This window comes from Solanum stenotomum, chromosome 3, assembly GCF_019186545.1.
Source record: "Solanum stenotomum isolate F172 chromosome 3, ASM1918654v1, whole genome shotgun sequence".
Taxonomy (NCBI): domain Eukaryota; kingdom Viridiplantae; phylum Streptophyta; class Magnoliopsida; order Solanales; family Solanaceae; genus Solanum; species Solanum stenotomum.
Window position 1 is genome coordinate 28,984,026 of NC_064284.1, and position 25,734 is coordinate 29,009,759.

General features: G+C 37.5%; 1 protein-coding gene across 1 annotated transcript; it reads right to left on the bottom strand.

The window, feature by feature from the left end:
• On the bottom strand, positions 1-22,898 carry LOC125858844 (subtilisin-like protease SBT2.4). Its single transcript, XM_049538630.1, has 11 exons — positions 22,631-22,898; positions 7,364-7,532; positions 7,049-7,193; positions 5,205-5,590; positions 4,660-4,755; positions 4,485-4,554; positions 2,232-2,514; positions 1,628-1,977; positions 1,221-1,488; positions 524-796; positions 1-413 (listed from the first exon to the last, which is right to left on the bottom strand). Exons 1-11 carry the CDS (start codon positions 22,896-22,898, stop codon positions 1-3), a joined length of 2,721 nt encoding a protein of 906 aa, XP_049394587.1.
• Between the last annotated feature and the right edge of the window lie 2,836 nt (positions 22,899-25,734).

Here is a 25,734-nt window from a genome sequence, read left to right on the forward strand (position 1 = left end):
TCACGTTGTAGAAATAGGAAAAATTGATAGTGGCATCTTCACGACATGATTTAAGGATCCAGTTAGAACAATTTCACCAAAAGTGAAGTCATCAAGTGCCTGAGTGACATTGAACGTAATGTGCAAATCTTGGGTTCCCTGTGGAGCTATTATAAACCAAGATGGCTCAATATTAACAGTCACTCCTTTTGGTGGCAACACTGCACTTAGATACGTCTCTGCTTTACTTTCAACATTCGTAACTGTCCGATGTACTATTCGCGATCCATTGAGGGATGTTATTGTAATCGAAGGCAAATTTAGATCCGACGGATTTTCAAATAACTGACCACAAATTCCTCCTGTTGCAGTTTTGACTATTTTAGAATCAATGTTTGGTAGCGAACAGAGGAAACTGATGTAATCTTCGTACCCTGTCAAGTAAATAAGATGAGACTTGTCATTTGATTCTACTATCTTATTAGATATAATTAGCAGACATGAACTTTCAGATATATGGATATGGAAATGAAAATAAATGTACCTGCTGAAAAGACGAGGCCAGGATGGAGAGCACGGGAGGGATTGACAAGGCCAGCACCAAAACCAAAAGGAGCAGAAGTGTGCAAGGTGTAAAGATCAAATCCATGAGCCATTATGAGCTCTCCAAGATTGTCATAGGTGCTGGCTGTGGTTGATATTGCTGAAGCTATCATTGATGGTGTCCACGATGGATTGTATTGCTTTATCATTGCAGCTACGCCAGCAATATGAGGTGTTGCCATGCTTGTACCAGACATTAGAGCAAAATTATGTCCTGCATGCATTGCTTTAAATCTCTAAACTCTCTCGCGCGATATATATGTACATAATAATTTTGAACAACTACACACACAAACAAATTGCACATTTTTGTATTTGTATATTTTTAGAACTGGAAGTCTGTTAGGTTGTATAGAAGAAGAGGTAATAGATGAATGATCTTGATTGTGGTTAGGATGTAAGTAGCCCTATTCAAACTTTAAGGTCTCGGGTTCGATTCCTGTGTTGAGTTGACTTTTTTATGTCAGTCTGGCTTCAAAAATGGTTAGTGGACATCGGATGAAAATAAAATAAAACAGAGGAAAAGATCAAAGTAGCAGCAGTAGGAAGTCTTATTATAAGTTGGTGTTTTACTTTTACTAACTTTATACTATAAGGACTAAAATTTTGCATTAAATCTGTATGAAATAGAGACATACCAGATAGAATGGGATCTAAAACACTCATGGGACTCCAAGCTGCCCAAATTTGGTGTCCAGGAGCCAAAATATCAGGCTTAAGTACATCAGTAGGATTTTTACTTTGATCAATGTAATCAGGGCCTCTTGAAGAAAATCTACTAACAATAGGAGCTCTACCCGTGTAAGAAGCATTTCTTCCTTCACTTATTCCTGCTCTACCACCATATCTTACCACTAATCTGTTCGTGTCCCTAACAGTTTCTTTTTCATAGTACTGCAATATATTCTGCAAAAAGAAATGCAGTTTGATATCAGAGTTTGTTTGGTTAAGGTACAATGTTGAAATAAACTTATTTTGACAAGTATACTTCTTCTCAAAAAAGTATTTTCGGAGAGTCGGATTCTGTACTTGTTTTAGTACAGACCTGTGTATCAGTAGTTGCTGGTATCATTATGGCAGGAGTAGCGAAAGGAATAGGCTCGGCTATGAAATCTCCATATGTTGGATTTGCAACAAAAACAAATGCTTTGAATCGGAGAACGATGGCTGTCTGTATGATGGCTGTAAGAGTAGATGTCCCATTATAGAAACCAGCTGAAAATGTGCAAATCACAACACTGTCTTGCACAACAAGAGGGTCAAATGCCTCTGGGTATTGGCATTCCTCGGCATTATTAATGGCTATTCTTGGCAATGTGGTATTTATCTTAATCGCATCCTTAGCCAACACCAACTTATTATATTGAATCATCAATCCATCTCCTACTGTCGCTCCTAAAAAAAATATATAATTCAATAGCAAGAAGCCCTCAAAACAAAAAAAAAAACACACTAACTAGCTTCAAATATTATCATCTTCAAATTCTATGTTCCGTTGTCAAATAAGCTTACAACAACAACATACCCAGTGTAGTCACACAAAGTGGGGTTGGTGTCAAATAATATTTCTTTTTATAAGTATTCAGTTGGAAAGAAAAACTTTGCTATAAAAGTGGAAAATAATGATTATGTAGCATAGATGTACTAACCTGATAATCCTACACCCGCAATTTTGAGACCGTTACCAAGGATAAGAGTGGCAGGATAGGTTCTATCAGTGTCGCAAGAAGCAACACCCACTGCCCATGGACTATAAGAGATGACAGTGTAAGGAGAAGGACCCTCGTTCCCAGCTGCTTGAACAACGAGCGTTCCAGCCTTGTGTGCAGCTAACATGAAAATCTCAAATAGGCTCAAGAACGTTAGTTTGTCTTCGGGTGGTTCTTCTGGTCCTACTGATAGAGTCAAAATATCTACTCCATCTAATACTGCCTGCAAATCATTTCGATCCCTCAAATTTTGGAATTTGGGGTATGTATATGTGCTAATGCTAAAACAATATCATAGTAGTGTCCAATCAATTTATTTACTTTTTTATGAATAATAGTAGTTTCCAATCAACTTGCACGTATCTCAGTTATACTAAAAATGACCAACACTTTTAAGATTATTGTAACTAAACAACCCTTTAAATTGAGTATTTCTGTTTTGAATGATGTTTTGAGCAGGTTTGTACTTGAGTTTTACCTTCAAAATGTAAGAATTTGAACAAGAAACTTATGGACTGAGGCCTAAAACCTCAACTAATAAAATAAATGAGATCAATGACAAATGAACTCTGATTCAAAAACTAATCATAACTGAATTTGCTGGCTTATGGACAAATTATAATTTTATTGGTCCGGAGATTTTATTAATTTGAATGCGACCTACTAGTTCTTTTGGCAGGTATGCAAGAGGATAAAGTGAGGAAAAGTAAATCAACACAAAGGTTTTACGTGAAAAACTCCTCGTCCAAGGCAAGAAAAAACCATGATCTATCTTCAATAGGATTTTACCCGACTCTTCACTATCACACAAACAACTCCTTTGTACACCTAATTAGAAACTGACTCCTACAGCCCCTACCTTTAACCTTAACAATTCTCCCTAATTATTGAAAACTCTTCATTCTTCAAAGACTCTTCCCAGTCTAATAAGTTCCTTTACAACTCAACACACCTATGCAAATAACTAGGAATGTAAAAACATATAGTTTGGACAAAATGTTATAATATGCTATGAAAGGTTTAGTGACACATGTTTAACATTCTTAACACATTACCAATTTCATGAATGATTCTGAACTACTACTTGCCTTCTTAACTGCAGATGTTGTTCTAGTCCGGTAGCAGAGACTATGCAACATACTTCATCTCTTAAAAAGCTGCACAACTGAGAGATGATAAGGGTGGAATTTTTATTGCCTTCTCATTGCTTACACAATGTGGCAACAACTTAGAAACTATGGCAGCAAGATATGGTATGCACATGTGTATATCTTTGAACGACAGAGACTTTACCGTTAAGATAGTTTCCCTATATGTTTTCCAGATGATCAACAACAAAAAATGCTACAGCTATAAGCTAAAATGGACCATTGAGGAGATACACAGCTCACGAAACTTGGTAATGTCACAGTAGAACACTGTTATAGAGAGGTCAATAAGGTTGCAGACTATCTTGTCAAATTAGCCTCGATCAGTTAGAATGAGTCTTTTTATGACTCCTATAAACATCTTCTTGTGGGGGCTGAATGTCCACTCCAGCTGGAAAAGAGCCAGATGCCTTCTATAAGGCTCAAATATGACCAAGCTAATTTTGTTTGTTAGTTAGTTGTATAGGGAGTTCTTTTTTTTTTAGGGTCAGGATGTTTCTGTTAGCTTCCCCTTCCCTCTTCTTGTGAAGGAATAAGGATACAAGTTTTTATCCTTTGTTGTGTTCGGGCCAAGTCCCTCTTCTTGTAATATCCTTCTGATATATAACATCTTGACATTGAAAAACTTTATAAAAAATGTTGCATATATATCACATGTTGATTTTTTAAAGTCTTGTCCCGTTCTATGTATGAAGAAATCTACAATGCAAATTGAGTGAAATTTAAATTGTACTCACTCCTTAGCGGTAGCATTGCATTGATGTTCTAATTGCATGTGTTGATACTCCGTACTATGTTATTACTTGTACGGACTATGACATACTAGAGTTGTCTAGTGCTAAAAGAGAAAAACAAACAGTTTAAAACACTAGAATACGAGAAAATAGTTTATAAATGAAAATGCTTCTAATGATGGATCTTAATATTAGTTACATTTTAAAAGAAAAATTTTAGTTTTAGATGATATTGTATCATTAAAAGTTTGTTTCTAAAATTTACCTTTAGCTAGCTAAATAAATCGTAAAAGGTTACAAGTAATACTTACTTGATCAATTGCTGCTAATACATCTGAAAGAGTTCCTATGCTTGGATAAATAGCTTTATAAACTGCAATCCTATTAGTCATAAGTAATTCCACAACAATCCTTTAGAAACCATCTGTATATATATATATAGTCCTTTTTCATTGTGCCTTGCTTTATGTATGTGTATGAAATTACCTTGCCCGCGGTGCCATTCCACTTGCTCGTCCATAATACAAGCCATTTACCACTACTGGAACTCCAAAATTTCCAGCTGCAGTTGAAGCTACATGACTGTAAAGGAAAAATAAAGGTACTTGTTCAAAGGAAATCCTAACATGGTATTGTAGTCACCTTTGGGAGGAACCATGCCTCAGAATAACTTTGGGGTCAGTGAGAATAAGAGCTTCAACTCTATTACTAAATAGAACGAGAAGGTCCGAACCAGTCTCCAGCAGGTGGAGTCCATGGACAGACAAGTTCATATGGAGTACCAAAGAGGAGGGGCTATCAACTAGCAAATGGCTAGTTCATGAACAACATGCCAAGATTGTAAGAAATTGAATTCCAAATTAGGTTCAATGGCACAAATCTCAGATCGTTGTTGTATAAGGTAGACTAGTTCTAGATAAAATTTGGCAATTAAATAATAAATAGAATCACAGTTCCATTTTAAACACATGGTAAGGAAATATTGAAATAGGTTAATAGAGATCAAAGTACAAGTCAATATGCATTTTTACCTGCCATGTCCAACAGCATCAAAGGGTGATAGAATATCTATTGATTCATTTAGTGTTGTACTAGTTTGCGCTCCAGCTGAGAAAAACCTGGCAGATACTATTTTACCATTGCAGGAAGTCTGGGGAAATAAAGGACCTTCCTCACAAGCTCTATCAGTAAAAGAATTACTATTTGTCATGGGATCATACGCGAAGCTGGGATGGTCTGGGTTAATCCCAGAATCAATAAAACCGATCACAATTCCTTCACCCGCATTTTTGTCTCCTCCTTCTTGTGTCCATACTGCAGGTATACCCAAAAATTGTGGGGTGTAAGTAGTCATCTGTTTAACCCTCCTGTCTTCCTCCAACAACTTCACTCTTGGTGCATTCTTCAACTTCTCAATCTAAAATTGAGAAAGATGATAAATTAATCTACTTTCAAACCAAGATGAGGATTAAAATCTTAGTACTTAAACTTTCACATTCATGGCTTCATAATTTAATAGTATTTATATATGACAACTCAGCTCCCTCGTTTAGAGTATTTACAATCTAATTCATGTTTGAACCGTAAATATTTTCATTGAAGACTTGTAGATATCGTTTGCGTTACGTTAGAATGGATGCAGTGATCACTAGACCAGGCCCCTCAACAGAATGATAGTGCGGAAATAAGCAACACAAAGTAAATTAAGCACAAGAATTTTACGTGGAAACCTCTTGCTCAAGGGAGGTGAAAACCACGACCTGTACTCACAGGATTTCAACTCAAACTTCATTTCACTCAAAACGAAGCAAAGCTTCATAGTACAACTTCTTGTAACCTAGGAATTAAACTCTTAATCTCTTCCCCGTCAATGGTTACTCTCTATCATGGAGTTCTTCTTGTCCCTTTATTTGTTGTTGCCTATGACTTTGCTCTTTCTTGGATTATTCAGCTGTTTATCCTCTAGTTCCTTGACACCAACTAATTTATATGTGAACTTAATTTTTAGGGCCACAAAATAGCTAGCCCAAACCATGGGCCGCGGGCTGGGTCGGGTCACCCCATTTTAAAAAATATTTATTTATTATAATCTTTAAATTAAATTATAATTTAAAACTGTTAACATAAATATTGACCAGAAATCTTCATTTCATCTACAGTTTATATGCAATAATATCAATTAGTGAAACATTTAAAAATAACTAAATTTAAGAACTATGTATTAATATTTAAATGTACACAAAAAAACTATTATCAGTCTGAGAAAAATCATGCAACCAATTTTGAATAGCTACAAGTGTTTGAATATTTTCATGATGGATGCAACTTCTATACTTGATGAGAACATGTCCATGATTCTGATGATACAGTAGTAATAGGAATACCAAGTACATCACGTTTGATGATTCTAAATTTTAATATTTCAAACTTTAAATTGCCTTTGAGTTTAAACTTTTGTTATTTTTAATTCTCTATTTTAATGTTATTGTTTCATTCTCGATCTATTTCAATTTTAATTAACCCACGGGCAGATCCAACTCATATTGCTTAAGCCCCACAAATCAGCAGACTTATTTGGATCGGACTAAAAAAGTCCTTATTCTTCTAAAGAAAAACTGGGCTCCAAGAATCTTAGCTAGCTCTGTTAAATCACAGATTAGGTTGGACCGACCCGAAGGACCTAGCCCATATTAACAACTCTAATCACGAAGTCACACTCTAAAATTTTAAGAACAAAAATATTTCATATACTAGTGTTAAATTTATTAACATTGATAACTGGTTAACATATTCTTTGGTGCAGTAAGATGTTATTAGCATATAAGTGAAGATCATGTGGAGTAAGATGAGTAATAGTTTGAAGATGGCAAAATACCTGAGATGGAGTAGTGTGGACTGCAACGCCATTTATAATGTGTTTGAAGCTATAAATCTTGTCATAGCTCCCTCTCTCCAAATTACTTTGTAGAAATTCATCATGAGATTTTGTCAACTCATTTGCATAAGCCTTTGGTGCTTCGCTAAATATATAACATAAAATTTTCACTCAAAAAATGGTTATGTAAAAAGAGTATTTTACGTGACACAAAAAAGATACTAATATTAATGAATTTGGGATACAATATAAAATGTGAACTCGTACACACCTCAATTATCATATAGAAAAGATTATAAATTTTGTGAATAATACCTATTTGGATCAAGTTTGTTCCCTTCTTGTGAAAATGCTTTAACATGATGAAATGCAATAGGATCACCTTCCAATAGAACCAAATATATTTTTCTATCTTCACCATTACATGAAACAAGAAGTACAAAGAGAAGAAGCAAGTTTTTGAGGACTAAAATCATGGCTAGCACTAATATGAGAAGACAAAACAAGAGTTTAATTAAGTGAAGGTTTGATACATTCAAGTTCAATAAAAAGCATCTTTCACTAAGCATGAAAAAGCCAAGTATTAGGAAGCAATCACATTCTTATTGTGAACAAAGCCTACCTTTTCAAGAGCAAACTCAGCTCCTATTTTTAGAATTAACCGTTACGTTTCTCTCTTTTTTTTTTTTTGTCTAGTCTCACATCCACAAAATTGGTAATTTAAATTAGAGATAATTACGTTCCAATCCCTATAGGTGATTTTATTTACAAAATAGCCAATAAATACATAGGTCTTGTATATTTAACCATAAATATATATATATATATATATATATATATACACGTAATATAGATAATCAGTGTATATATTTTATATATTGGGTCAATATCTATAATTTATAGAAAAATTAGCTAACTAGTTAAAATTCCTTTCATAATTATTAAAAACATCTACACTTTAAAATAATTTTNTCCCTATAGGTGATTTTATTTACAAAATAGCCAATAAATACATAGGTCTTGTATATTTAACCATAAATATATATATATATATATATATATATATATATATAATCAGTGTATATATTTTATATATTGGGTCAATGTCTATAATTTATAGAAAAATTAGCTAACTAGTTAAAATTCCTAACATAATTATTAAAACATCTACACTTTAAAATAATTTTTAAAGTGTCAATATGTCAATATGTCAATATTTTAACAAATACAGTGTATGCTAGGTTAGTTCCTAATTTATCTCACATTAAACCCACGTTTCAACCATCACGTTCTCTCTCATATTTTTTCAAAAAAAATATTTTTCTCTTCCAATTGTTCTTCAATTTTTCATCTCTCGCTTCTCTCTCATCTTTAGGTGTCGGTTTTTTTTCTCTCCAGAAATTGGAAAAAAGATATTCCCAACAATCTCATTGATTCAGGTATGTATCTTTTTGTGATTTTTAGGTTTTTTATACATAGCATATAAGAGGTGAATCATCCTTCTTTCGAACAAACAAAACTGGAGCACCCCATAGAGAGATACTCAGTCGGATGAAGCCCTTATCAAACAGATCTTTCAATTGCTCTTTTAACTCCTTAAGTCATGTCGGAGCCATACGATTAGAAGGAATAGAGAGTTGGTGCATGTCTGGGAGAAGGTCAATACCAAAGTCTATTTTCTTTTCAGAAGGAACACTGGGTAATTCATCGAGAAATACTTTTGGAAACTTATTAACAACAGGGACCGACTCAAAGATAGGGGGATTGGAATCCATGTCCCTAACCTGAACAAGATGGTATATGCAACCCCTGAAAATCATCTTTCTAGCTTTAAGACAAAAACAAACTAACTCTTAGGCATATAATCTCCCCCTTTCCACTCTACGACGGGCTCATTAGTACATTGAAACTTGACCACTCGGGTCCTACAATCAACATAAGCATAACAAGAATGGAGTCAATCCATACCAAGAATAACATTAAAATCTAACATATCAATCTCTACAAAATCACCATGAGTGACTCTATGGGGTAAGGAGACGGGACAACTATTGTAGACTCTCTTAGCCACAATAGATTTGTCACTCCCCGAGCCTACACCCTAGACGTGGCCGACACTCGAAGACCATTGCTGATCCCAAGCGAACCCTTGTCCTGGCTTACTTAACTCAGCAGATGACAATATTCTTATATATGATGATCAATGAATTTAATTGAATTGAATAATAAAGTACTGAGAATGTTTTCAAAGATTAAACATTCAACTTGGCCAAAAGTTGCAACCCAAGTCTTTAACATAAGAATGATAATGCAAAGACTACTGAACTACTATCTGTCTATGAAGCCTCTAAAACAAGAGGGATGTCGGGACAGAACCCCCAATCATCCTAACATCTGAAAGACTAGAAAGCAAATAAAGGAGTCCTCCGGAATGCAAAGAGGCTCACCAACAGACTCTGAATGCTCAAGCTGGATCAACGAGGCGTTGGATGCTGATCCTGGTTACCTGCATCTGCATCATAATAAGATGCAGGCCAACTGCCATTAGTACATTGAATGTAGGAGTATGCGAGTTGGAATGCTAACAAACATAGGCTCGAAAGAGATTATGGAAGAAACACCTACCTGACTCTTCTCAACTCATGGATACTCAACTCAATATAAAGCAATAAAACACATGTGATATATATATAAAGCTTATAAAATGACTGAAAACAATCTTAGTTCGTTAAAGATAAAGCAATAACAAACTTAACTTGCTCATTTAGAAAGTAATATAACTTATGTGGGAGATTCTCTAACCGACAACCACTATTATGAGCCTAAGTGATGGTACAATGTTTTACCTCACGTTGCCAAGGACCGTCCTATACCTTGCCATCGGTATAGAACCTGAACTACTAAGTTGATCCACTAGACTATGCTAAAAAGCACTAAGGATCATCTAAAAAGTATGATCCTTTTTCTGCCCATGATGGCTACATGGTTTATGGGGGGTTGAGTTAATATGAAATCGCGTCCCCATATCGGTGCTCAATACTACTCCCAAAATATACTTAGCTCATATATTTCCAACCATATCTGGAACTACACCTAACTCATCCTGAGCTAGGAGTTATGATTATTTGAAGTTGACCAAAAACTCACTTTAAGTTACTTAAAATTTTCCAGATTTTCTTTTACTTTCCAAAAATAACTATTTCCATATTTTAAACTTCCTTCTAGTTCTTTCTAGTTGCGAGATGTTACAATATCTTCCCCTTGGGAACATTAGTCCTCGAATGAGATTTACTCTTACTAAGCTAAGGGTGGTAACATCAAGTTCAAGCATCCCAAAAGCAATTTCAAACAAAGAACATGCTCACTCATAGTTTAGATAGTACTAAGAAGAAAATTAGTACCTTGGTATGCATTTTCTCCGGTTTCAAAGAGATGTGGATATCTCTTCTTCATATCCTCTTCATCTTCCCACGTAGCTTCTTCTACAAATTGGTTCCTCTAAAGGACTTTGACTGACGCAACCTCCTTTGTTCTCAACTTGCGAACTTGACGATCTAGAATCTGAACCTGAATCTCCTAATAAGATAAGCTATCCTTGATCTCAATATTTTCAGTTGATATGATCAATGAAGGATCGCCCATGCACTTCTTCAACATGAAGATGTGAAACACCGGATGAACCGCTGCTAATTCCTGTGGTAGCTCCGACTCATAAGCTACATTGCCAATCGTCTTGGCTATTCTATCAGGTCCAATATACCGGGGACTAAGTTTCCCCTTCTTACCAAACTCATAACATCCTTCATGGGTGAAACTTCTAAATATACCCAATCATCTACCTCGAACTCTAATGCCCTTCTCCTTACATCAATGTAGGATTTCTGATGACTCTGTGCTGTTTTCAATCTCTCTTGAATTACTTTCACCTTCTCCATAGCTTGGTGAACTAAATTTGGTCCTATCAACCCTGCTTCACCAACTTCAAACCATCCAATAGGAGATCTGCATCTTCTCCCATAAAGAGCTTCATAAAGAGCCATTTGGATGCTCGAGTGATAACTGTTGTTGTAAGAAAACTCAATGAGAGGTAGATGATCATCCCAATTCCCTTTGAAATCAATCACACAAGCCCTCAACATATCTTCTAAAGTCTGAATAGTGCGCTCTGCTTGCCCATCTGTCTGGGGATGAAAGACAGTACTTAAATTCACCTTTGAACCTAAACCTTTCTGAAAAAATTTCCAAAATTGTGCAGTAAATTGTGTACCTCTATCTGATATAATAGAGACTAGAACTCCATGAAGTCTTACCACTTCTTGAATATATAGCTTAGCATAATCCTCTGCTGAATGGGTAGTCTTTACCGGTAAAAAGTGGGCTGATTTTGTCATTTTGTCGACAATTACCCAAATAGAATCATGTTGTCTTCGAGACCTTGGTAAACCTGTGATGAAATCCATATTGATTATCTCCCACTTCCATTTTGGAAGTTCTATATTCTGAGCCAAACCACCGGGCCTTTAGTGCTTTACTTTCACTTGTTGGCAATTTGGACACCTAGCGACAAATTCAGCCATGCCCTTCTTCATGCCATTCTACCAATAAACCTCTCTCAAATCACAATACATCTTTGTGGAACCTGGATGGATGGAATATCTGGAGTTGTGAGCTTCCTCCATGATCCTCTCTTGGAGTCCATCCACCATAGGTACACACAATCTACCTTGATATCTCAAAACACCATCTTCCCCTTGTTCAAAAGCTAATACTTTTTTCTTATGAACATTTGCCTTCAATTCAAGCAAAATGGGATCTTGGTCTTGCTTTTCTTTCACTTCTGACACTAATGATGACTCAGCCCCATTCGTAACCACTATACCTCCTTCTGTGGAAGCCATAAGTCTGACTCCCAGGCGTGCAAGTATGTGCATATCTTTTGCTAACTCTTTCCTTCATTCTTCAACATGGGCGGTGCTACCCATAGACAACCTTCTTAAGGAATCAGCAACAACATTAGCCTTACTTGGGTGGTAAAGAATACTCATGTCGTAGTCCTTGAGTAACTCTAACCACATTCTCTGTCTGAGATTAAGCTCTTTCTGAGAGAACACATATTGAAGCCTCTTGTGATCGGTGAACACATCCACATGAACACCATACAAATAATGGCGCCATATCTTCAAAGCGAAAACTACAACAGCCAACTCTAGATCATGGGTTGGATAATTCTTCTCATGAACTTTCAACCGTCTGGAGGCATAAACTATAACTTTGCCATTCTGCATTAAGACACACCCCAAACCAACTCTAAATGCATCACAATACATCACAAAACCTTGAGTACGTTCTGGTAAGGTCAAAACTGGGGCATTAGTCAACCTCTTTTTCAATTCCTGAAAGCTTTTCTCACAAGCTTCAAACTATTGAAATTTTTTACTGTCTTCTGAGTCAACTTCATCAAATGAGACGAAATAGATGAGAACCCCTCTACAAACCTTCTATAATAGCCAGCTAAACCTAAGAAACTCCTAATATTAGTTAGAGATGTGAGTCTATGCCAATTCTTCACTGCCTCAATTTTATTAGTATCGACTTTAATTCCTTCTCCATACACAATATGACCTAAGAATACCACCGACTCAAGCCAAAAGTCACACTTATAGAACTTGGCATACAACTCCTTATCTTTCAAAGTCTGGAGAAGTATTCTAAGATGGCTAGCATGATCTTTTTCATTCCTTGAATAGATTAGTATGTCATCAATGAAGACGATAACAAACATATCTAAATAAGGTTTGAAGACTCTATTCATAAGATCCATGAACGCTGCTGGTGCATTGGTCAAACCAAAGGACATGACCAAAAACTCATAATGACCATATCTGGTTCTGAAAGCTGTCTTTGGAATAGCACATTCCCTTACTCTTAATTGATGATAGTCTGATCTGAGGTCAATTTTTGAGAAACATGAAGCACCCTGAAGCTGATCGAAAATATCATCAATTCTCAGAAGAGGATACTTATTTTTGATGGTAACCTTGTTCAACTGACGGTAATCTATACACATCCTAAGGGAACCATCTTTCTTTCTCACAAACAAGACCGGAGCGCCCCAAGGTGAAACACTTGGTCGAATGAAGCCCTTATCTAATAGATCCTTTAACAACTCTTTCAACTCTTTAAATCTGCTGGTGCCATTCTGTATGGCGGAATAGAGATAGGACGAGTATCTGGAATGATGTCTATACCGAAATCTATTTCTCTCTCAGGAGGGACTCTGGGTGGGTCATTAAGAAAGACTTCTGGAAACCCTTTTACTATAGGGACTGACTGAATGGGAGGTACCTCAACACTTGAGTCATTAACTCGGACTAAGTGATAGATACAACCCTTCGAAACTAACTTTCTCACCTTAAGGTATGAAATGAAACGACCCTTTGGCACTGCTGAACTACTACTCCACTTTATGACTGGCTTATTAGGAATTTGAAACTTGACAACTCGAATTCTACAATCTATTGATGCATAACAAGCATGATGCCAGTCCATACCTAGAATGACATCGAAATACACCATGTCTAACTCAACTAAATCAACCATGGTGTCTTTGTGATTGATGGAAAAGACACAATCATGATAGACTCGCTCAGCTAGAATAAACTCCCCAACAGGTGTGGAAACACAGTAGGGTTCACAAAGTTTCTCAGGAATAACTTCAAACTTATTTGCAACATAAGGGGTTACAAAAGATAAACTTGCTCCTGGGTCTAGCAAATCATAAACATCAAAAGTAAAGACTTTGATCATACCGGTGACAACATCTGGAGAGTTCTCTTGCTCTTGGCGACTAGTGATTGCATAGAGGCGATTTGCTCCTCTGCCAGTATTGGAAGTAGCTCTTCTAGGTGCAGCCCTGACTGGTTGAGCAACTGATGAAGACTGCGATCTATTGCCTGGATTTCTACTACCTTGCTTATTCTTAGCACACTCTTTCATGAAGTGTCCCTTTTGCCCATACTTGAAACAACCTGTCTGGCCATCACGACACTTACCTGAGTGGTTTCTACCACATCTACCATGTACAAGAGCCCAACTACCTCTTTGTACCACGCTACCTTGAGACTGTGCTGGTCTAGCTCTGAAGTTATGTGAATTCTGGCCATTATACTCACCTTTGTTCTTAGGTGCAGGTGCACTGGCAGATGATGGTGCAAGCCCCTTTTGCTTCTGAAAGGATGAACGATTCACACTACCTTTCTGCTGCCTAGACTCATTTCCTATCTTCGCTTTCTTATTCTTGAACTCCTCTCTATCTCTAAGCTTCTCTTCCTATACCTGTTGCACATAGACCATCAACCTCAAAATGTCCATGTCCCCAATAAGCATTGCTGCCCAGCCCCCTTTGCTTGATAGACGGCCCAACCTAGCAACGAAGAAGCTCATTCTACTTCTCATGTCCTTAACCATCTCCGGAGCATAACGGGATAGTTGGGTGAACATTAACCCATATTCATGAACACTTAGGGAATCCTGCTTAAGTGTGAGGAACTCACGTACCTTGGCCTCTTTCAGTTCCTGGGGAAAGAAACGCCCCAAGAAAGCTTCCTCAAAATAGGCCCAACTCGCAGGTGGTGCATCCTCCGCTCTACCCCCTTTCTACTAATCAAACCGGGTCCTAGCAACATTATTTATCTGGTAAACAACTAGCTCAACTCTCTAAGTATCAACAACACACATCATGTCAGATACCTTCTTCAGTTCCTCAATGAAGTTCTCGGGATCCTCAGTAGTGCTGGAACCAGTGAAACTTGGAGGATTTATCCTCAAGAACTCACGAATCTTTGAAGTGTCAGCCTCTTCTGTCGAGCCCCTCTTTGCTGCCCACCCTGGTTAGTCACAGTTTGGCTCAACATCCGGATAGCCTCACGGAACTCAGCATTGGTGACTTCGCCTTGAGGTTTATCTTCAAGTGCATTGGGTAACTCTTGCTCTTCAACATTTCTCCTAGATGGACGACATCTGAATGCTCTTCATGGAGGCATGATTATCTGAAAACACGCGCAAACACGAATTAGAAGAAACTTTTTAGAGATAAACTCTAACGCGTGAAATGAATGTGAAAGAAGTGAAAGAATTCCTAAATGTTGCAGCTTCCTAATTATAGATGTGACGCACTTCACACTAATAACTAGGATTCTACAAACATGGCTTCATCGACTCCCTAGGACTCTTGAACTATGTGCTCTGATGCCAATTTTGTCACGCCCCAAGCCTACACCCTAGACGTTGCCGGCACTCAAAAACCATTGTTGGCCCCAAGCGAACCCTTGGGCTGGCTTACTTAACTCAGCGGAAGACAATGTTCATATCTATGATGATCAATTAACTTAACTGAACTGAATAATAAAGTACTAAGAATATTTTAAAGATTAAACATTCAACTTGGCCAAAAGTGGCAACCTAAGTCTTTAACATAAGAATGATAATGCAAAGACTACTGAACTACTATCTGTCTATGTAGCCTCTAAAACAAGAGGGATGTCGGGACAGGATCCCCAATCATCCTAACATCTAACAGACTAGAAAACAAATAAAGGAGTCCTCCGAAATGCAATTAGGCTTACCAACAGACTCTAAATGCTCAAGCTGGATCAACGAGGCGTTGGATGCTGATCTTGGTTACCTGCGTCTGCATCATAATAAGATGTAGGCCAATTGGCATCAGTACATTGAATGTACGAGTATGCAAGTTGGAATGCTAACAAACATAGGCTCAAAAGAGATTATGGAAGAAACACCTACCTGACTCTTCTCAACTCATGAATACTCAACTCAATATAAAGCAATAAAACACATGCGATATATATATAAAGCTTATAAAATGACTGAAAACAATCTTAGTTTGTTAAAGATAAAGCAATAACAAACTTAATTTGCTCATTTAAAAAGTAATATAACTTTTGTGGGAGATTCTCTAACCGACAACCACCACTATGAGCCTAAGTGATGGTACAACATTTTACCTCACGTTGCCAATGACTGTTCTATACCTTGCCATCGGTATAGAACCTACACTACTAAGTGGATCCACTAGTTTATGCTAAAAAGCACTAAGGAATCATCTAAAAAGTATGATCCTTTTTCTACCCATGATGGCTACATGGTTTATGGGGGGTTGAGTTAATATGAACTCGCATCCCCATATCGGTGCTCAATACTACTCCCAAAATATACTTAGCTCATATGTTTTTAAAACAACTTCTTCTCTGGTTTGAGATAATTGCTCAAACTTAGATCAAAAAGCTCTCTTGGAATCAATGTTCCCTTTTGTTGTTCAAAACTCTTTTGGAAATCTCAGTTTCCTCTCATCTTAAATGTAAAAACATTTACTCTTGGAAATACTTAGTACCCATATATCATTTTAAAGAAAATGAACTTCGCTCTTAGTCTTTACTCAACTTCAAAACTTAAGTCTTAAAACAAAGTGAAAACATTTTTAAAAGACTTATGAAAACTTGAAATGAACTTCTCTCACTTGACACTTGACTTTTCTTGACTTTTATCTTAACTGCTCTTGTCTTGAATCTTAACTGATCCTTGAATTGAATTTGGATTCAAGGATTATGATTGGTATTTGGAAAGATCTCATGTCGTTTAGGAAAGATTTTTCATAACTAATCATGAGAAAAGACCAAAAATCAAGATTTTAAGGTGGGTCCGCGACGCGAAGGCATAATTAAATTTTGGTCCCGAAAATGTCTTTTGTGGCAGAACACCTCGTGTCAGCTCTGAGATGCGAAGCGAAAACTTCAAATCTGGGAACTAGGCGCGCGACGCGCGGCCACCCTCTGATTTAGTCTGACGAAATCTCTTCTTCGTTTTCCAGCCCCAATTCACCCAACCTTGGTTCTTTTTCTCAAATTACTTTTAAATATAGATACCTACAAATGTACTTAAGAATCTAACTCGAAACAACTCTATAATGCGACGTAACGAACTCAGAAACTTCTCAATTCATCCCAATTCAAGAACCACATTCAAAATCAAGAATTCATGTCAAGAACATCAACTTTCAAAGTCTTTTAGGAAGAATTTCACTGAACTAAACATGTTTGGCGTGTGGGTGAATAAACCCAACACTATGAGAGACTCACATACCTTGTAGGGTCAATTCCTTGGTGAATCCGCAACTAAAATCGGTCGTTCTTGGCGAATCTTGCTTTTCCTCTTCTCCTTTCTCTTGCGTTCTTTCTCCAAAAGCCCCAACACTATTTCTCAAAAGTCTAAACTGAAGTAACTCAGTTTTTACCCCGACTATTTTATTAAAAACGGATTTAATTAATTGGGTAAGGAAAAGACCAAACTACTCTTCAAAAATCCGGATTGGGCATTTCCTTATTCGAACAACCCAACTTCCAAAGGGGATAACTCACTCATACAAACTTGGAATCACTCAAACTTGGCGGCATTGGAAAGATAATTCCAAGATCTTTCCAACCATATCTTGAAGTACATCTAACTCATCCTGAACTAGGAGTTATGGTCGTTTGAATTTGACCAAAAACTCACTTTAACTTACTTAAAATTTTCCAGATTTCCTTATACTTTCCAAAGATAACTATTTCTAGATTTTAAACTTCCTTCTTGTTCTTTCTAGTTGCGATATGTTACAAGATTCACCAACAGGGGTAGAGACGATAAAAGGNAGGTCATCAAGAAAGACTTCTGGAAACTCTTTTACTATAGGGACTGACTGAATGGGAGGTACCTCAACACTTGAGTCATTAACTCGGACTAAGTGATAGATACAACCCTTCGAAACTAACTTTCTCGCCTTAAGGTATGAAATGAAACGGCCCTTTGGCACTGCTGAACTACTACTCCACTTTATACTGGCTCATTAGGAATTTGAAATTTGACAACTCGAGTTCTACAATCTATTGATGCATAACAAGCATGAAGCCAGTCCATACCTAGAATGACATCGAAATACACCATGTCTAACTCAACTAAATCAACCATGGTGTCTTTGTGATTGATGGAAAAGACACAATCATGATAGACTCGCTCAGCTAGAATAGACTCCCCAACAGGTGTGGAAACACAGAAGGGTTCACAAAGTTTCTCAGGAATAACTTCAAACTTATTTGCAACATAAGGGGTTACAAAATATAAACTTGCTCCTGGGTCTAGCAAAGCATAAACATCAAAAGTAAAGACTTTGATCATACCAGTGACAACATCTGGAGAGTTCTCTTGCTCTTGGCGACTAGTGATTGCATAGAGGCGGTTTGCTCCTCTGCCAGTATTGGAAGTAGCTCCTCTAGGTGCAGCCCTGTCTGGTTGAGTAACTGATGAAGACTGGGATCTATTGCCTGGATTTCCACTACCTTGCTTATTCTTAGCACACTCTTTCACGAAGTGTCCCTTTTGCCCACACTTGAAACAACCTGTCTGGCCATCACGACACTTACCTGAGTGGTTTCTACCACATCTACCACGTACAAGAGCCCAACTACCTCTTTGTGCCACGCTACCTTATGACTGTGCTGGTCTAGCTCTGAAGTTATGTGAATTCTGGCCATTATACTCACCTTTGTTCTTAGGTGCAGGTGCACTAGCAGATGATGGTGCAAGCCCCTTTTGCTTCTGAAAGGATGAACGAGTCACACTACCCTTCTGCTGCCTAGACTCATTTCCTGTCTTCGCTTTCTTATTCTTGAACTCCTCTCTATCTCTAAGCTTCTCTTCCTATACTAGTTGCACATAGACCATCAACCTCAAAATGTCCATGTCCCTAATAAGCATTGCTGCCCAGCCCCCTTTGCTTGATAGATGGACCAACCCAGCAACGAAGAAGCTCATTCTACTTTTCATGTCCTTAACCATCTCCGGAGCATAACGGGATAGTTGGGTGAACATCAACCCATATTCATGAACAGTTAGGGAATCCTGCTTAAGTGTGAGGAACTCACGTACCTTGGCCTCTTTCAGTTCCTGGGGAAAGAAACGCCCCAAGAAAGCTTCCTCAAAATAGGCCCAACTCGCAGGTGGTGCATCCTCCGCTCTACCCCCTTTCCACTAATCAAACCGGGTCCAAGCAACATTATTTATCTAGTATGCAGCTAGCTCAACTCTCTAAGTATCAACAATACACATCATGTCAGATACCTTCTTCAGTTCCTCAATGAAGTTCTCGGGATCCTCAGTAGTGCTGGAACCAGTGAAACTTGGAGGATTCATCCTCAAGAACTCACGAATCTTTGAAGTGTCAGCCTCTTCTTGTCGAGCCCCTCTTTGCTGCCCAACTTGGTTAGTCACAGTTTGGCTCAACATCCGGATAGCCTCACGGAACTCAGCATTGGTGACTTCACTTCGAGGTTTAACTTCAGGTGCATTGGGTAACTCTTGCTCTTCAACATTTCTCCTAGATGGACGACATCTGAATGCTCTTCGTAGAGGCATGATTATTTGAAAACACGCGCAAACACGAATTAGAAGAAACTTTTTAGAGATAAACTCTAACGCGTGAAATGAATGTGAAAGAAGTGAAAGAATTCCTAAATTGTGCAGCCTCCTAATTATAGATGTGACGCGCTTCACATCGATAACTAGGACTCTGCAAACATGGCTTCATCGACTCCCTAGGACTCTTGAACTCTGTGCTCTGATACCAAGTTTGTCACGCCCCAAGCCTACACCCTGGACGTGGCCGGCACTCAAAAACCATTGTTGGCCCCAAGCGAACCCTTGGTCTGACTTACTTAACTCAGCGTAAGACAATGTTCATATCTATGATGATCAATTAACTTAACTTAACTGAATAATAAAGTACTAAGAATATTTTAAAGATTAAACATTCAACTTGGCCAAAAGTGGCAACCCAAGTCTTTAACATAAGAATGATAATGCAAAGACTACTGAACTACTATCTGTCTATGAAGCCTCTAAAACAAGAGGGATGTCGGGACAGGATCCCCAATCATCCTAACATCTAACAGACTAGAAAACAAATAAATGAGTCCTCCGGAATGCAAAGAGGCTCACCAACAGACTCTAAATGCTCAAGCTGGATCAACGAGGCGCTGGATACTGATCCTATTACCTGCGTTTGCATCATAATAAGATATAGGCCAATTGGCATCAGTACATTAAATGTACGAGTATGCAAGTTGGAATGCTAACAAACATAGGCTCAAAAGAGATTATGGAAGAAACACCTACCTGACTCTTCTCAACTTATGGATACTCAACTCAATATAAAGCAATAAAACACATGCGATATATATATAAAGCTTATAAAATGACTGAAAACAATCTTAGTTCGTTAAAGATAAAGCAATAACAAACTTAACTTGCTCATTTAGAAAGTAATATAACTTCTGTGGGAGATTCTAATCGACAACCACCACTATGATCCTAAGTGATGGTACAATGTTTTACCTCACGTTGCCAAGGACCGTCCTATACNAATTGGCATCAGTACATTAAATGTACGAGTATGCAAGTTGGAATGCTAACAAACATAGGCTCAAAAGAGATTATGGAAGAAACACCTACCTGACTCTTCTCAACTTATGGATACTCAACTCAATATAAAGCAATAAAACACATGCGATATATATATAAAGCTTATAAAATGACTGAAAACAATCTTAGTTCGTTAAAGATAAAGCAATAACAAACTTAATTTGCTCATTTAAAAAGTACTATAACTTTTGTGGGAGATTCTCTAACTGACAACGACCACTATGAGCCTAAGTGATGGTACAACATTTTACCTCACGTTGCCAATAACTGTCCTATACCTTGCCATCGGTATAGAACCTAAACTGCTAAGTGGATCCACTAGTCTATGCTAAAAAGCACTAAGGAATCATCTAAAAAGTATGATCCTTTTTCTGCCCATGATGGCTACATGGTTTATGGGGGGTTGAGTTAATATGAACTCGCATCCCCATATCGGTGCTCAATACTACTCCCAAAATATACTTAGCTCATATGTTTTTAAAACAACTTCTTCTCTGGTTTGAGATAATTGCTCAAACTTAGCTCAAAAAGCTCTCTTGGAATCAATGTTCCCTTTTGTTGTTCAAAACTCTTTTGGAAATCTCAGTTTCCTCTCATCTTAAATGTAAAAACATTTACTCTTGGAAATACTTAGTTCCCATATATCATTTTAAAGAAAATGAAATTCGCTCTTACTCTTTACTCAACTTCAAAACTTAAGTCTTAAAACAAAGTTAAAACATTTGTAAAAGACTTATGAAAACTTGAAATGAACTTCTCTCACTTTGCACTTGACTTTTCTTGACTTTGATTTTAACTGCTCTTGTCTTGACTCTTAACTGATCCTTGAATTGAATTTGGATTCAAGGATTATGATTGGTGTTTGGAAAGATCTCATGTCGTTTAGGAAAGATTTTTCATAACTAATCATGAGAAAAGACCAAATATCAAGATTTGAAGGTGGGTACGCGACGCGAAGGCATAATTAAATTTTGGTTCCGAAAATGTCTTTTGTGGCAGAACACCTCGTGTCAGCTCTGAGATGCGAAGCGGAAACTTCAAATCTGGGAACTAGGCGCGCGACGCGCGGCCACTTTTTGATTTCGTCTGACGAAATCTCTTCTTCGTTTTCCAGCCCCAATTCACCCAACCTTGGTTATTTTTCTCAAATTACTTTGAGATACAGATACCTAGTAAATGTACTTAAGAATCTAACTCGAAAAAACTCTATAATGCGACGTAATGAACTCAGAAACTTCTCAATTCATCCCAATTCAAGAACCACATTCAAATTCAAGAATTCATGTCAAAAACATCAACTTTCAAACTCTTTTAGGACGAATTTCACTGAACTAAACATGTTTGGCGTGTGGGTGAATGAACCCAACGCTATGAGAGACTCACATACCTTGTAGGGTCAATTCCTTGGTGAATCCGCAACCAAAATCGGTCGTTCTTGGCGAATCTTGCTTTTCCTCTTCTCCTTTCTCTTGCGTTCTTTCTCCAAAAGCCCCAACACTATTTCTCAAAAGTGTAAACTGAAGTAACTCAGTTTTGACCCCAACTATTTTATTAAAAACGGATTTAATTAATTGGGTAAGGAAAAGACCAAACTACTCTTCAAAAATCCGGATTGGGCATTTCCTTATTCGAACAACCCAACTTCCAAAGAGGATAACTCACTCATACGAACTTGGAATCACGCAAACTTGGCGGCATTGGAAAGATAATTCCAAGATCTTTCCAACCATATCTTGAAGTACATCTAACTCATCCTGAGCTAGGAGTTATGGTCGTTTGAATTTGACCAAAAACTCACTTTAACTTGCTTAAAATTTTCCAGATTTCCTTATACTTTCCAAAAATAACTATTTCCAGATTTTAAACTTCCTTCTTGTTCTTTCTAGTTGCGAGATGTTACAAGATTCACCAACAGGGGTAGAGACGGAAAAAAGGTCTATCAATACATTCGGAAGAACATCAACCCTCATAGCCACATATGAAGTCACAATAGAAAAGGTAGCATCGAGATTGAGCAAAGCATAAAAATCAAGATGAAGACTTTCAACATACCAGTAACCATATCGTGGGAGCCCTCTTGTTCATGGCGAATTTGAAGTGCATAAAACCGGTTTTGCTTTTGAGCATTTGAACCTGAGCCACTAGGTGGAGCTTGCATACCATCCTTTCCCTTGTAATTTTTAGAAGGACAATCCCTCAAGTGGTGGCCACTTTTTCCACAACTAAAACAATTATTCGTACCCATCAAGCATGCATTTTCTCGGATGACTTTTTCCATATTTTTGACATGCGGGAATCGAAGAACCATTTCCACCACCATTTTTTCCTTGAGGTTTATGGTTAGACACCCTTTACTTGTTAAACTTAGAAGCTGGAGCATTGAAGGAATCTTGACCGAAAAATATTTGTCGGAACTTAGAACGACCATGTCAATCGGACCTTGAATGTGAAAATTCACCTTCACAGGTCTTCGCCCTCTTTGCCTCCCTGGACTTTTCCTTAAGTTTATCCTCTTCGATTTGTTGAGCATGAATACGAGAAATTTCTATTTCTTTAATGAGCATGGTGGTACGACATTCTTTAACCACCATTTTGGACACACCTGAGACAAATTTGATTATCTTTGCCCTAGAGTCGGCAACCATAGTAGGAGCATAACTAGAAAATTGTGTGAACTTCAAGGCTTACTCCTTCACACTTATATTTCCTTGACAAAGGTTGATGGATTCAAGTACCTTGGCCTTTCTCATCTCAAGGGGAAGGAACCTATTAAGGAAAACACTTTTAAACTTTTCCCAATCAAGAGGACCCGCATTAACCACCCTATATATCTTCTATTGGTTAAATCAAACTTGAGCAACACTCTTAAGTTGATAAGCAACTAATTCCACCTTTTCCACTAGCGTCACTCCCATGATCATCAACACCTTGTATACCTCATCAATAAACTCTTGAGGATCTTCCTCAACCTTGGAACCATGAAACTCCAGAGGATTCATCCTAGCAAAGTCTCTCACTCTAGTTGCCGCCGTACCCATATTTGGATTCACGGGGACCACAACCTTCCTATTGGCTTGGTCCATCATGGCTTGAGCCAATATGTCACACCCCGAGCCTTCACTCTGGGCAGGACTGACACTCGAGAACCATTGTTGGCCCCAAGCGAACCCTTGACCTGGCTCACTACTCAGCGGAAGACTTTACTCAACAAGATACACTCACGAAAATACTTAGAATGTTGTAAATGAAACATTCACTAGGCAATAAGGCAAACTCAAGTCTCAACATAACCAAATGAAAATGTAAAGACAAATAAACTAACTAGCTGTCTATGAAGCCTCTAACAACTAAGATGGACGTCGGGACAAGACCCACGACATCCTAATGAAATAACTATAAAGCAGTAAAAATGGGTCCTTCGAAAGCAAAGAGGCTCACCAACTGACTCTGAGTGCTCAACTGGATCAACGATGCGTTGGATGCTGATCCTGGTTACCTGTATCTGTATCATAAAACGGTGCAGGCCAAATGACATCAGTACATTGAATGTACGAGCATGCGAGGGGAAACTAAACATGACATAAGCTTGATAGGAATCTGAAAAGAATACTTACCTTAGCTTTACTCAACTCATGAATACTCAAGTCAAATGCAAAGTAATATAACAATAAAGGTGCAGTTTATACAAAGCATTTCAAACAATATGTGACAACTAAATGTGTTAAAGAAATACAATAACAACTCAGTTTACATATAAAGTAATATAATACTAGGGGAGTCTCTCTAACCAACAACCATCACTATGAGCTAATGTGATGATACAATGTCTCGCCCACGCTGCCAGAACTGTCCTATAACTTGCCGTGATATAGAATGCCTCAACTAAGTGGATCCACTAGTCTATGCTAAAAAATACTAAGGAATCATCTAAAAAGTATGACCCTTTATACCCATGATGGCTACGTGGTTTATGGCAACTTGAGTTATTGTGAACTCAACCCTATATAGGTGCTCAATACTACTCCAAAAATATACTCATCTCATATGTTGAAAAACAAAACTCTTTCTATTGTTTGAGATAATTACTCAAAAACTAGCTCAAAGGCTCTCTTGGAAATCAGTGTTTTCTCTCTTATATGAATGTGAAAACATTTACTCTTTAGGAATACATAGTCCCGATATACTCTTTTGAAGAAAAGAACTTTGATCTTTACTCTTTACTCAACTCAAAACTCAAGTCTTAAAACAAAGTTAAAACGTTTGCAAAAGACTTTTGAAATGACTCTAAGAACTTTCTAGACTTGGCTCTTAACTTTCCTTGAATTTGAATTTATGGATTCAAGTATTTTTATTTCTAATAGGAAAGGTCTCATGATGTTTAAGAGTGTTTTTAGATAGTTAAACATGAGAAATGATTAAGAAATCACGGTCTGGAAGCAAGTCCGCGACTCGGAGATGCATTTAAATATTTGGTCGCTGTCACGACCCGAGAGCACCCCCTAGTTGTAACCGGCGTACTCGACCTCTCGGAGGTCTAATACAAGCCTCTTAGCATTCATTCATCGCATAAAACTAAAAACCATAATGAATTAAAAACTTTCTTTACAACGAAGACATTTCATTAAAATAGTAAGCGGAAGACTTCTAGACTTTATACACTTACGTCTCAAACCATCTAATACTTTGAATACAACATTGGGATTAAGCCCATACAAAACTTAAGCAAATACTAGAAAGACATTAAAAAAAAGGACATGTAGGGTATTGTCCTCGAATCTATGAGGACTCACCAAGTCTTCATCTTCAACACTTAGAAACCTATCAAGTAGTCATGACATGTCACCATCTCCAAATCCCTACACTTTAGTCAAAAAGGGAAAGAAAGGAGGTTAGCACAATTAAGTACTAAGTATGGAGACCATGCAAGAAAATATGCACAACGGACACTTACAAGAAATGTATGCTTTCATATCATTTTGATAAAACCTTCACTTCACAAGTATAAGAGACATAATACAAGTCAATGTTCACATATAAAACCATAGCCAACCGTATACATACTCAACATATATGCATATACAACCCATGCTTAACTTTAAAGGAACACATGCCATTTCATTACCATAGGACCTCTACCTAATATAACCTTAAGACAC

Coding starts and splice junctions, on each gene's coding strand:
- LOC125858844 (XM_049538630.1), bottom strand. CDS start 22,898: ATGGTGGTGGAAATGGTTCTTCGATTCCCGCATGTCAAAAATATGGAA. Junction 1,489..1,627: donor CAGCAACTACTGATACACAG/GTCTGTACTAAA, acceptor TTCTTTTTGCAG/AATATATTGCAGTACTATGA. Junction 797..1,220: donor TTTAGATCCCATTCTATCTG/GTATGTCTCTAT, acceptor CAATGCATGCAG/GACATAATTTTGCTCTAATG.